The sequence below is a fragment of the Octopus sinensis genome, linkage group LG2 (genome assembly GCF_006345805.1).
Source record: "Octopus sinensis linkage group LG2, ASM634580v1, whole genome shotgun sequence".
Lineage (NCBI taxonomy): Eukaryota > Metazoa > Mollusca > Cephalopoda > Octopoda > Octopodidae > Octopus > Octopus sinensis.
Window position 1 is genome coordinate 98,794,310 of NC_042998.1, and position 12,500 is coordinate 98,806,809.

The 12,500-nt window shown below is 36.0% G+C and overlaps 1 protein-coding gene across 2 annotated transcripts in view; it reads right to left on the reverse strand.

Annotated features, from left to right (window-relative positions):
• The window catches only part of LOC115225425 (protein unc-80 homolog), a 318,484-nt gene that overhangs the window by 298,628 nt on the left and 7,356 nt on the right, over positions 1–12,500 (reverse strand). For both annotated transcript variants that reach the window (XM_036498583.1, XM_036498580.1), the window contains exon 2: positions 11,110–11,158. In XM_036498583.1, coding sequence (XP_036354476.1) covers positions 11,110–11,158 — 49 coding nt within the window. The remainder of the gene's footprint in view (positions 1–11,109; positions 11,159–12,500) is intronic.

Below are 12,500 nucleotides of genomic sequence, written 5' to 3' on the forward strand. Positions count from 1 at the left end.
TTAATTAATTTTACCCTCAATTGTTGAAGTATATATATACATATATATATATATATATATATATACACACACACATATATATATATATACATATATATACATACATATATATATATATATACATATATGCATATATACATACACACATACGCACACATGTTAGTTAGTTAGTTAATTTTTTTGGCTCAAAAAGCAAAAAGCAAGGCCATGTAGGGGAACATGGAGTTATGTACAGGGTGGTGTTCATGTAAAGAGTTCAGGCCACTTGAGGTCAAGGGAGACTTTGAACCGAGCGGTCGTCGGCATCTTCACCGTCTCGTCTGGCAGCTTATTCCACGGATCCGCAACCTGGACGGAGAGAGCCCCTCTCCTTCGATTGAGATGAAATCGTCGCAGATAGAGCGTTTCAGAATGACCCCGCAGCCGACGCTCTGGAGCAGGAGTGAAGAACAGCTCTTTCGAGAGGTTACACTTTCCACTTATGATGTATATATGTATATACATACATATGCATGTATATATATATACATAGATATATATGTATATATACATGAATATATATATATATATTTATCCATACACACACATACATATACATGCATGTCTATAAATATATGCACACACTCACACAGACGAAAAGAAGATTTGACCTAGGTGTGATATTTGAACACATATTCAGTATGAAGAAACCTGGAAGAAATGCTTTTAAGCATTTCATCCAACATGTTAATAACTCAGCCAGCTCACTGGCTTAACAATAATGATTCTAACACAAAACTATCACCACCAAGTTGTGGATAAAAAGTAGTCAATTTTATCATTTTATTTGATGTGTATATATGTTGTCTACTTCAAAACTGAGGGGATGGTGGTGAACTCCTACATAAAACAACATAATTAAATACAGGAAGGCATTGCGGCTGCTTTTTTCCATCTTCTGCCAACTTGCATGAACCTTAAAATAACAATCTTATGGTAATTCTGCATGTCATTGTGTTACTTAGCCTGTTGGTAACACTTTCATGTGATTAGAGAAAAGGAGGGAGAAAGAAAAGAGGGCGAGAGAAAAAGAGAGAGGGAGAAGCATTCATGATGTGAAGTAGAGGGAATGTAATTGTAATACTTTCATGTGATTAGTTGAAGGGAAATAGAGGAGAAAGAAAAAGGAGAGAGAAATAGAGGATAAGGTGAAGAATGAGACAGAAGGAGAATAAAAAAAATGACATGAGGTGGGGGGAGCATAATATTTACGGCATGGTAAAAAATGTTAATTGAAGAGCTAGTGATATAGAGACAGTTAGAGGTATAATTTTAGCAGAGGGGATATTCTGATGGTGAGGTTAAAGAAGGGTAGAGAGAGAAGGGAGAGAGGGAGAAAGAGAGATGATGATTGTGGTGGTGGTGATGGGGGGGGGGGGGGCAGTGGTGATTGCATAGTGCAAAGTGTATTCTTTTTAACTGAACTAAGTTTTTTTATATCACTTATCACTTAACGCATGTGCATAAGTGCAATTCCATGAAATATTCATGCGTATTTATGTGGCATATATATATGCAATTTAACTAAAGGTTGTATCATATGTATGGAATATTTTGTTTTGTTTATGGAAAAAATGGAAAAATAAGAATGAATATTTATTTTATGAGTGCTGTATTTTAAGTCTATAAAACTGTGCATAAAGTATAAAAAGTGCATATATAAAGTGTGTTAAGTAATCATCATATCCCAATTTCTTTCAATTTTCAATGAGTAGCAGATGAGTGACTATCTTTCCATATAAACACAATACAGGCTACACTTTCAGGTATTTTGGATAAAGTTTTCAGAAATAAACCAATAGGTTTACCATTAAAAAACAAGAGAAACAAATTATAATTTTTAAGGAAGGTTTAAATATGCTACAGATACATTAATTCTTTTAGAAAATCCAAGTAAAAATTAGGTGTCAGTTCAACTGAATTTGTGAATACGGGATATTCAGTTTCTGTCGAGATGATATGGAATTAAAATGCACTGACACTTACTAAACCAGTGTAAAACATGAATAAAATAGATGATGATGATAAGGATGAAATTTTGAAGTACAGTGGATAAGCTGATATGGCATCATCTTCTTAATTCCAGTATCATGAGCTTATCAGTTACAAGCACTGGTACAGTCTATTGAATAATGTGCTTAATTCAATTTGCTTCAACCCAACCTGACACTTTTCTTTCAATAGTAAAAATCAAACAAAAGTCTATTGGAGCCAAGTAATTCATTATCATCATCATCATCATTTTATTCAAGTAGATTTTTCTATGGCTAAATGCCTTTCCTTTTGCCAATGCTCACCTGCTTCCAAGTAAGGTAATATTTCCTCACAACTAGACATATTTGAGTAAAATAGTGAAAATGAATGATGGTGACAAATCATTTACAACTATCACATGACATCAATTAGGGAGAGACAAACATATAGATACTAATGCACACACACACACACATAAAATCATAGTTGTGTCTGTCAGTATCACATAACTGGCAACCGTGTCAGTGGCATATTAAGAGCACCTTTTGAGCTTTGGGTCTCACGGAGTCATGGCATTGTGGAACTAGCAATCTGTACCAGTGGCATGTAAAAAGCACCTTTCAAGTGCTGGGCTTCATGGAGGCAATGACAAATGACTGAGACCATTGGCAATATGCTGTGCTTGAGAAGGATAATCCATTAAGCCAAGTGGATCGTAGTCATGGCAGATACTGGTGTCACATAAAAGCACCCATTACACCCTCGATGCAAAGTAGAGCTACTGAAGTATTTTGGGAGTAGATTACGGATAATCACTACAAAATATAGTTGTTTTACATGAAAGCAAAATTTCTTATCAGAAATGGCATAATGAAATTGAAGGAAGACGTTGAAACTTCCCCTCTGCAAGTTTTTTTTTTTCAACAGCAAAGGGAGCTTTTTTCTAGAGAGATAAGCTAACAAAAGCCCCTTTATTCTGTCTTCCCACATAGCCTGCACATAAACTAACAGTGAATGCTGCATAAAGTTAAATTGGTATAGAGCTTTCTGAAAGATACATGTAGCTGTTGCTAGTGGAAGCAAAACACTTATTTAAAGGTTGATTCTTCAGGATGAATCATATGTGATTGTTCAAAAAAGGCTAGAACAACAATGCTAAAATGTATTTGAAACAATGGACAACATTCACAATATAATGGATGGGTAAATAAGCATCCTTAAAGTGAAACAATGCATTGGTAGGTAAACAAAGGTATCAACAAATAGAAAAGAGGGAATGGGGCATCACGTTTCAAGTAACTCAAAATAGGTAAAGGTAAGCTTGCCAAAACTTAATGCAGTTTAAATTTGGAGATTAAGATTGTTTGGTATTGGATATTCACTGCATACAGTGTTCATAGTCAATTTAATAACCATTGCAGATGGACAGTTGAAATAAATGTATAGACAAAATCCTTTCACTTTTATAAAAAGATTTAAAAAGTATGGAAAACCCTACATACAAAAAAGTTGTGTACATTTAGGTCCACTTATGCGGGAACCCTGAGCAAAATGTTCAGTGCATGACCATCCTTGGGATATAAGTAATGTGTGTGTAAAGTTTGGTGAAAATTGGTTGAGAATAGTGGAAATGTATGCATTCAGTGGTCCTTGTCAATCTAATTACTGTCACTGGTGAACAGTGGAAATAAATAAATATACAAAATCCTTTCACTTTTATAAAAAAGATTAAATAAGTATGGAAGACCCTACAGATTATAAAACAGCTGATTAATGTAAATGAATAGGAATCATATATAGTTAGTTTCCCATCACTCTAGAGGCCCCAATATCGATTTTTTAAAATCTAAGTAGCCTATGTTCGGGTCTGGGATATAAAGCAGCTGTACATAAATTTTTTAAGAAATCAGATGAAAGATGTAGAAGTTATTTAAGTACATAAATTTTTGTGCAAACACACAAAATACACAAAGAAAACTTCAATTTTCTAGATATGATATATATATATATATATATTATATATATATATATATATATAATTATATGTATATACTATTGGGTGGCTTTTAAGCTATATACTATAGATCTGAATTGGAAGATCTGCAAACAGATCTTTGACTTGTTTAGGAGAATTTGTCGCAATTGCTTCCTCCAGAGTCATATCCCAATGATGATCATATTCGTCACAAAAAATCATGTAAAAAAAATCACCGAAAACAATCACAGTAATGAAAACATTGGAATCCAAAATTTCAAGATTGCAGGTCCATATCTGACCCAGAATGTTTTTAATTTACTCATGGAGTTAGCCTGATTCCAAATTGGTATGATATCTTGGGTTATGGTTTCTAGGAGTAAAGTTGAAAAAGTGTGACACACTGACATTCACATTTATTATATTATATATTAAGGCGGTGAGCTGGCAGAATCGTTAGCATGCTGGGTGAAATGCCTAGCGGTATTTTATCCACCGTTAGGTTTTGAGTTCGAATTCCATTAAAGTCGACTTTGCCTTTTATCCTTTTGGGGGCCAATAAAATTAGTACCAGTTATGTATTAGGGTTGATGTAATCGACTTAATCACTTTCCCCAAAATTTGAGGCCTTGTGCTTCCAGAAGATAGGATTTATTAGAGTTGAAAAAGTGTGATACATTGACAAGATATGTTTAATTTTGGGGAAACTTTATTTCAATTAAAGGGTATTTTATGTGTGTACGTGTGCGCGCGTGCACGTATGTATATATATGTAGTAAAGAAAGCAAAAAATAAAAGAAAAACGATAGCGTTCAGTATGTTAGCAACAAGAATTTCTGTCAAAGACATAGTTAAACAAAGCTTTACATCATCTCCCTCTTTCTCTCATACACCCAATCTTTCTCTCTCTTCTATTATTACTTGCACTGCCACCATCTTCACTACTACTTTTAATAAAACATCATCAACCCTCCCTAAATTTTTTTGTCTCTCTTTCTCTCCCTCTTTTTTCTTTCTTTCTCTGTCTCTCTCTCTCTCTCTCTCTGTTTCCACCACTGCCCTCACCATCTCTGTGCCTACTCTCACCCCATCATGAAGAACAGTAGGAGTGTCATTGACTTATGAGAGAGGGGGTTTAAGTGTAACACATTGACACACAGAAATTAGTTTTCACACACACACACACATATATACATACATATATCATTGCCATCATCGTCGTTTAATGTCTGCTTTCCATGCTGTCATGGATTGGATGGTTTGACTGGGGGCTGGCAAGCCAGAATGCTGTACAAGGCTCCAATCCAATCTGGCAAAGTTTCTACAGCTGGATGCCCTTACTAATGCCAACCACTCCGAGAGTGTAGTGGGTGCTTTTTACGTGCCACCAGCACAAGAGCCAGTCAGGTGGCACTGGCATCGACCACGCTTGAATGGTGCTTTTAATGTGCCACTGGCATGGGTGCAAATCAGGTGGTACTGTCATCAGCCACGACAACGATTTCACTTGCCTCGACAGGTCTTTGCAAGCGCAGTTTATTGCCCAATGATTGAAGGGTATAAAGAGGCATGGGATTAAAATTAAAGGCAGGAAAGATAAAAGTAGCCTAACAAGTGTAATGGGTATGAAAGTAATGATGACAGTTTAAGGTATTCTTACCAAAGTGGTTTTATAAGTTATAATATTACAGGTACCATTGTATGCATGATTGTATAGTTCTTAGTGGGTATAAGATTTAGTCAAAGTAGACTAGTTATCTCAAAATCATTACAAATATACATAATTTGACTAATGGGGTAGAAATTCATAGACGGAAAGAATAATGTAATCACCAAATAGGATTAAGTCAGACTAACATCACATAACATAATACATTACATTGATGTAATGATTGCATTGTTCAATTAGATGGAGCTGCTTGACACGGTTGTACTGCATTACTCTACTTCGAGCTGTGAGGGTAATACCGGACTGACTTGGTGCTTCAACCTAAGTACCTAATTCAACTGAATCTATATATAAATATAGATATATATATAGATATACATACATGTATATAGATACATGTATTCATATGAATGTATGTATGTGTGTATATATATATACACACACACTCACATATACATATATACATAATACATTCATATGTATATATGCATATATATGACTGGCTTCTGTGCCGGTGGGATGTAAAAAGCACTTGTGCCAGTAGCATGTGAAAAAAAATTTGAGCGAGGTCGTTGCCAGTACTGTGCAGGTGGCACATAAAAACACCATTTTGGCGTGGCCATTGCCAGTACCACCTGACTGGCCCTCATGCCAGGAGCACGTAAAAGCACCCATTACACTCTCAGAGTGGTTGGCATTAGGAAGGGCATCCAGCCATAGAAACTCTGCCAGATCAGATTGGAGCCTGGTGCAGCCATCTGGTTTGCCAGTCCTCAGTTAAATCGTCCAACCCATGCTAACATGGAGAGCAGATGTTAAACGATGATGATGATAATGATGATGATAGACCCCCACACACACACACATACCTACATACATATATACATACATACATACACACACATGTACATACATAAATACATACATACATACATACACACACACACACACATATTTGTGCTGGCAATGACAGTCTTCTCTCATTGCCAGTCACAAAGCTTTGGTCAACCTGGGGCTAGAGTAGAAGACACTTCCCCAAAGTGGTACACAGTCGTGCTGAACCTGAAACTATGTGCTTCTTAACTACACAGCTATAACAGCACCGAAGCAATTATTTCAAAGAAATACTAAATAAACCCACTAGTTTTAACACTCAGTTATAAACATTATTTTCTTATATTTATTTATACGTAAGCATAAAAGCTCACATTTTTAACATGCTTTAAATTGAAACCAGACCACTAAGAGTGAAACCAGACTATTGAGAAACTTCTGCCACATGTGTTCTGGACTAGATATACTATTACATACTCTTTGGTAATTGAAAGATGACTTCATCGGTCTTTTCATTAAAATTCTTGGTATTTGCCGATTTTACTACCTAGAGCAAGAGAGTAATAAAAGTGGTAGCATGTAGACTAGATAAAATACTTCGCTATATTTAGTTATGCTTTGCTCCATTCTCCATTCTGCATTGAAATCCTAGTGGAGTTGAATTTATTTCATGACCTTCCATGGTCAAAAAAATAAGCATTGGGGGTCATATCATGTTTTAGAGTGTGACTTTGCAGTGAGCAAAAACATTATCATTATTATTATTATTATTATTATCATTATCATTATTATTATCATCATCATCATCATCATCATAATAATTTTCTTTTGTTTTAATTTATACAAGTTGCATCAAAGTCACAAACGGAGACATCAAAGGACAATAACTTTTTGTATCTAAATAAGCAGAGATTATCATTATTATCATCATTTCTTTTTATCACAGGTTTAGTTGGAGCTCCTGGAGTCTTGCATGCATAGCAAGCTTGCTACTTGCAGTCTTACGGTACCATGCTATCTGTTCTTTTCAGCTATTTTCCTGATTATTCTGGCTGTACCAAGGAAACAAACCTTTTGTAACAGTTTTACTGGGCACTCTATTCCAATTTCCTTTATATTTCTCTTACTGCCTTCATTATTATTATTATTGTCCCATCCACGCCAGCATGGAAGGCAAATGATAAACGATGATGATGACATTGATATTATTATCATTAAGGCAACAAGCTGGCAGAATCATTAGCACATCAGACAAAACACTTAGTGGCATTTCTTCTGGATTTATGTTATGAGTTCAAATGACACTGAAGTTAACTTTGCCTTTCATCTTTTGAGGGTCAATGAAATGAGCACCTGATAACCACATGAGATTGATATAATCAACTAACCCCTTCCCCAAAACTTTCAGACCTTCTGCCTATTGTAGAAAGAATTATTATTATTGAGTGAGAGAGCTGTGCATACCATCAAAGTGACATTGGGGCAAAATATACAAAGCCCAGTATACCCATCATGACTACCCATCTGATAAGGGTACACTAGACACATGCTCACAACCATATATGCACGACATGGTGATCTCATATAAAGATAAACAGTGCATGACCTAGCAGATGGGGCCCAGTTAGGATTTTCTTCAAGTTGAGTAGCTCATCCTGATTAAAAGGTCCCTGAATGAGGGTTGTCTAAGGATGATGAACGAAAAACCCATGTTTCCAGAGTTGGTTTATTCAAACCCCAAAGAATCCCAACACATGGCTATGATGTTCCCCCACAACTTTTGCTCACGATCAGAGATGCACATATTGTCATCAAGGGACATATCAGCCACTAAGGGACATGCTCGACTGGTTAAGGTCAAACAACTGACAAGCAAATCTGTGGTATTGAGCAGAATATTTGCTGTAGCCCATCTTTTATACCAAGACAAAACATGTACATGGTAATACTTCCAATCAGTTAAGATCAGAAGCCATGAAAGCCAGTGCCTGTGTACTGCATCAGGGCATTATCATTATTATGAGTTTTTCTTCTTTCAACCTTGTTTCCATTTTTGTCAAGTGTCTTCCTAGGGCAATTATTACTAAGGTGGTAAGCTGGCAGAATCATTACTGTCGCAGAAAAAATGCTCAGTGGCATTTCTTCCAATTTTACATTCTGAGTTCAAATGCTGCTGGGATTGATTTTGCCCTTCATCCTATTAAGGTCAATAAAATAGGTTGAATACTAGAGTCAATGTAATCAACTCATCCCACCTCCAAAACTGTTGACCTTGTACCACCATTTGAAACCAGCACCTGTGCCAGTGCCATGTGAAAAGCACTCATGCTGGTGCCACATAGGAAGCATCTATGCCAGCACCACATAAACAGTACGTGTGCCAACACCATGTAAAAAGCACCCATGCTGGTGCCACAATAAAAAAAAAATTACCTGTGCCAGCACCACATAAAAGTCACCCAGTACACTCTGTAAAGTGGTTGGCATTAGGAAGGGCATCCTGCCATAGAAACTATGCCAAAACAGACTGGAGCCTGGCGCAGCCCTCTAGCTTGCCAGCTCCCATCAAACTGTACAACTCGTACCAACTTGGAAAACGGATGTTAAAAGATGATGATGATGATGATGATGATATATATATATATATTTATACACACACAAACACACACACACACACATATATATATATATATATATATATATGGGGATTATTATTAAAGACAGTGGACTGGCAAGATTGTTAATGTGTCAGAAGAAATGCCTTAAAGTATTTGCTCTAAGTCTTTATATTCTACTATAAGCACAAGGCCTGAAAATTTGTGTGAAATGGGTAAGTCAATTTCATGAACACTAGCGTTCAGCTGGTACTTATTCCATTAACCCAAAAAGGATCAAATGCAAAGTCTAAGTTTTGAGTTCAAATTTGAGCTCAAAATTTAAAGACAAGCGAAATGCTACTATGCATTTTATCGATTACATCGAACCCTGTTCTCCAGTGGTACTTATTTCATCAACCCAGAAGGATGAAAGGCAAAGTCAACCTCAGTAAAATTTGAATTCAGAACATAAGAACAGACGAAATGCCGCTAAGCATTATGTCTGGCATGCTAATGGTTCTTCCAGCTCACTAGTGGCTGACGATATGTGCAACTCTAATCATGAGCAGAAGTAGTGGGGGAGCATCATAACCATGTGTTTAGATGAATTCTTTGGGGTTTGAATAATTCACCTTAAAAAACCCTCATTCGGGGACCTTTTGAGTAAGATGGGTTACTCCACCTTCAGAAAATTCCGACTGGGTCCCACCTGCAAGTTCATGCACCGTTTATCTTGATATAAGGTCACCATGTCACTCACATATCATTGTAATGCATGTGCCTGGTGTACCCTTATCAGACAAGTAGTCATGATGGGTATATTGAGCTTTGTATATTTGTACACCAGTGTCACTTTGATGGCATGCAATGCTCTCTCATTCAATAATAATACCTTTATTATTATTCTGATATTAATCTTGATCTTTATTATTTCAGAATCATTAAAATAAGCACTAGTCAAGTACTGGGAGCCAGTTATGTTAACTGCACCTCTCCACTAAACCGAGTGGCCTCATGCCAATGTTAAAAATCATTCTTATTATTACTAAATAAGGCAAGGTAGCGAGCTGGCAGAATCGTTAGCATGCTGGATGAAATGCTTAGAGGTATTTCACCCGTCACTATGTTCTGAGTTCAAATTCTGCTGAGACTGACTTTGCCTTTCATCCTTTCAGGGTCGATAAAATAGATACCAGTTAGTCACTGGGGTCGATGTAATCAACTTATCCCCTCCCCAAAAATTTCAGGCCTTGTGCCTACAATAGAAAGGATTATTACTAAATAAGGCAGCAAGCTGACAGAATTGTTAGAACATTGGCAAAAAGAAAATGTTTTGCAACATTAGTTTTGGCTCTTTATGTTCTGAGTGTGAACTCCCACCAAGGCCAACTTTGCCTTTCATTCTTTTGGTGGCAGTAAAATAATGTACCAGTTAAGTACTAGGGTCAATGAAATTGACCTGCCTCCTCCACCCAGAACTGCTGGGCTGACCTGTGGTCAACTGACAGAATCATCAAAGTACTAGAAAATATTTTTCATTATTTCTCCTAACTCTGATATCAAATCCTGCAGAGGTTAACTTCAGCTCTCATCCTCTCAGGATTATGTCAGGCAAACTGTTAAGTGTTAAAGGCTCATCACTTTGTGTATAAATATATGTGTGTGTGTGTGTGTGTGTGTAGAGGCATGTGGTTTAGTGGTTAGGGTGTCAGCATCATGATTGTAAGATTGTGGTTCCGATTCCTGGACCGGGTGACGCGTTGTGTTCTTGAGCAAAACACTTCATTTCACATTGCCCAGTCCACTCAGCTGGCAAAAATGAGTAACGCTGCGATGGACTGGCTTCCCATCCAGCTGGGGAACACATACGCCATAGAAACCGGGAAACCGGACCCATGAGCCTGGCTAGGCTTTAAAAGGGCGCATTTATATATATATATATATATATTGATAGACATATATGAGAAACAGAAACTACATATTTAAGTTTATGAAAGATGACAAAAATCTAATAAACTTACCAAACAGGATGTTTCAATGATGTTAACCAGCTTGGGCCGGATGAACATACTGTAAAAAAACGTAAAATGAATAAGATATTTAAGTACAGAATCCATGCAAGAGATTAATATTTAGGAACATATGTGTAATAGGGGACAGCAAAGGTGAAGTGGATGAAGAATTGTAGGGCTTAACTCATATTTTGAGATCAAATCTACTCTAGATGTTTTGTTATATTAATTCTTAGTGCCTATCAAGAATATGCAGATGCAATGCAAATACAAATATCTTCGAAGCATAAAATACCTTTAAAGAGAAAATGCTCTGACCCTGTGTTGGCGTTTAACATCATTCCAACCCAGAATGGACGACTTCTGGTTATGACAACCCACTTTTTTTTCTTTAGACAATGGTGAACACGGTTTCCTCCCTAGCAGCCAATATAAATTCAATCTCAACTGATGCATTTGATGATTTTAGACACAGGAATGGATGTGTAGATAAGAAGCTCACTTTGTAACCATGTGGTGTGAGGTTCAGTCTCATTGCACAGCACTTTGGGCAAGTGTCTTTTACTATAGCCCAGGGCTGACCAATACCTAATGAATGAATTTGGTAGATAGAAACAGTATAGAAGCCATTGTTTGTATGTATGTATAAGTATATATATATATATATATATATATATATATATATTATATATATATATATATATATATATATATATTATATATACATATATATATATATATATACATATATATATATATATATATATACATATATATATATATATATATACATATATGTACACATACACACATATATATATAAAATATATATACACATACACACATATATATATATCTTGTTATGGCTTAGAAGCCCTTACTGTTTATTTTCACTGTCCTGTTTTTGATACCATCTTTGACCCTCCGCAAATCCCAAATTTTATTTTGCTTTGCAGGAGCAGCTGTTTTCTCGAAGACACATCTTGTCATAATGGTTCGAAATGTGGGGTAGATAAACAGCTGACAACTGATGAAGGGTCGTTTCTTTATGTTACTTGTCTTGTTTTCCATTTGTTTCTTTCGTTGTTCACAAAAAAAAGTTCATATTCCATGTTTTTGTATTCCATATTTCATGTTGTTTACGTTTTATGATGTCCTGTATGCATATATGCATATATATATATACATATTATTCATATTATTATATGATTGAACACCACGCATCCATTTCCGAGTAAGTTTATCTTAATAATTTTGATACAACTCTCTGTACTGTTCTCTCTCTCTCCCCTTTTGTTTCCTCTCTTCCTTTCTCTAATTTTTGTATTTCCCCTTCTCCCCCTTTCATTTTTCTCTCTCATCCTTTCTCTAATTCTTTTCCTCTCCCCTTCACTATTCTC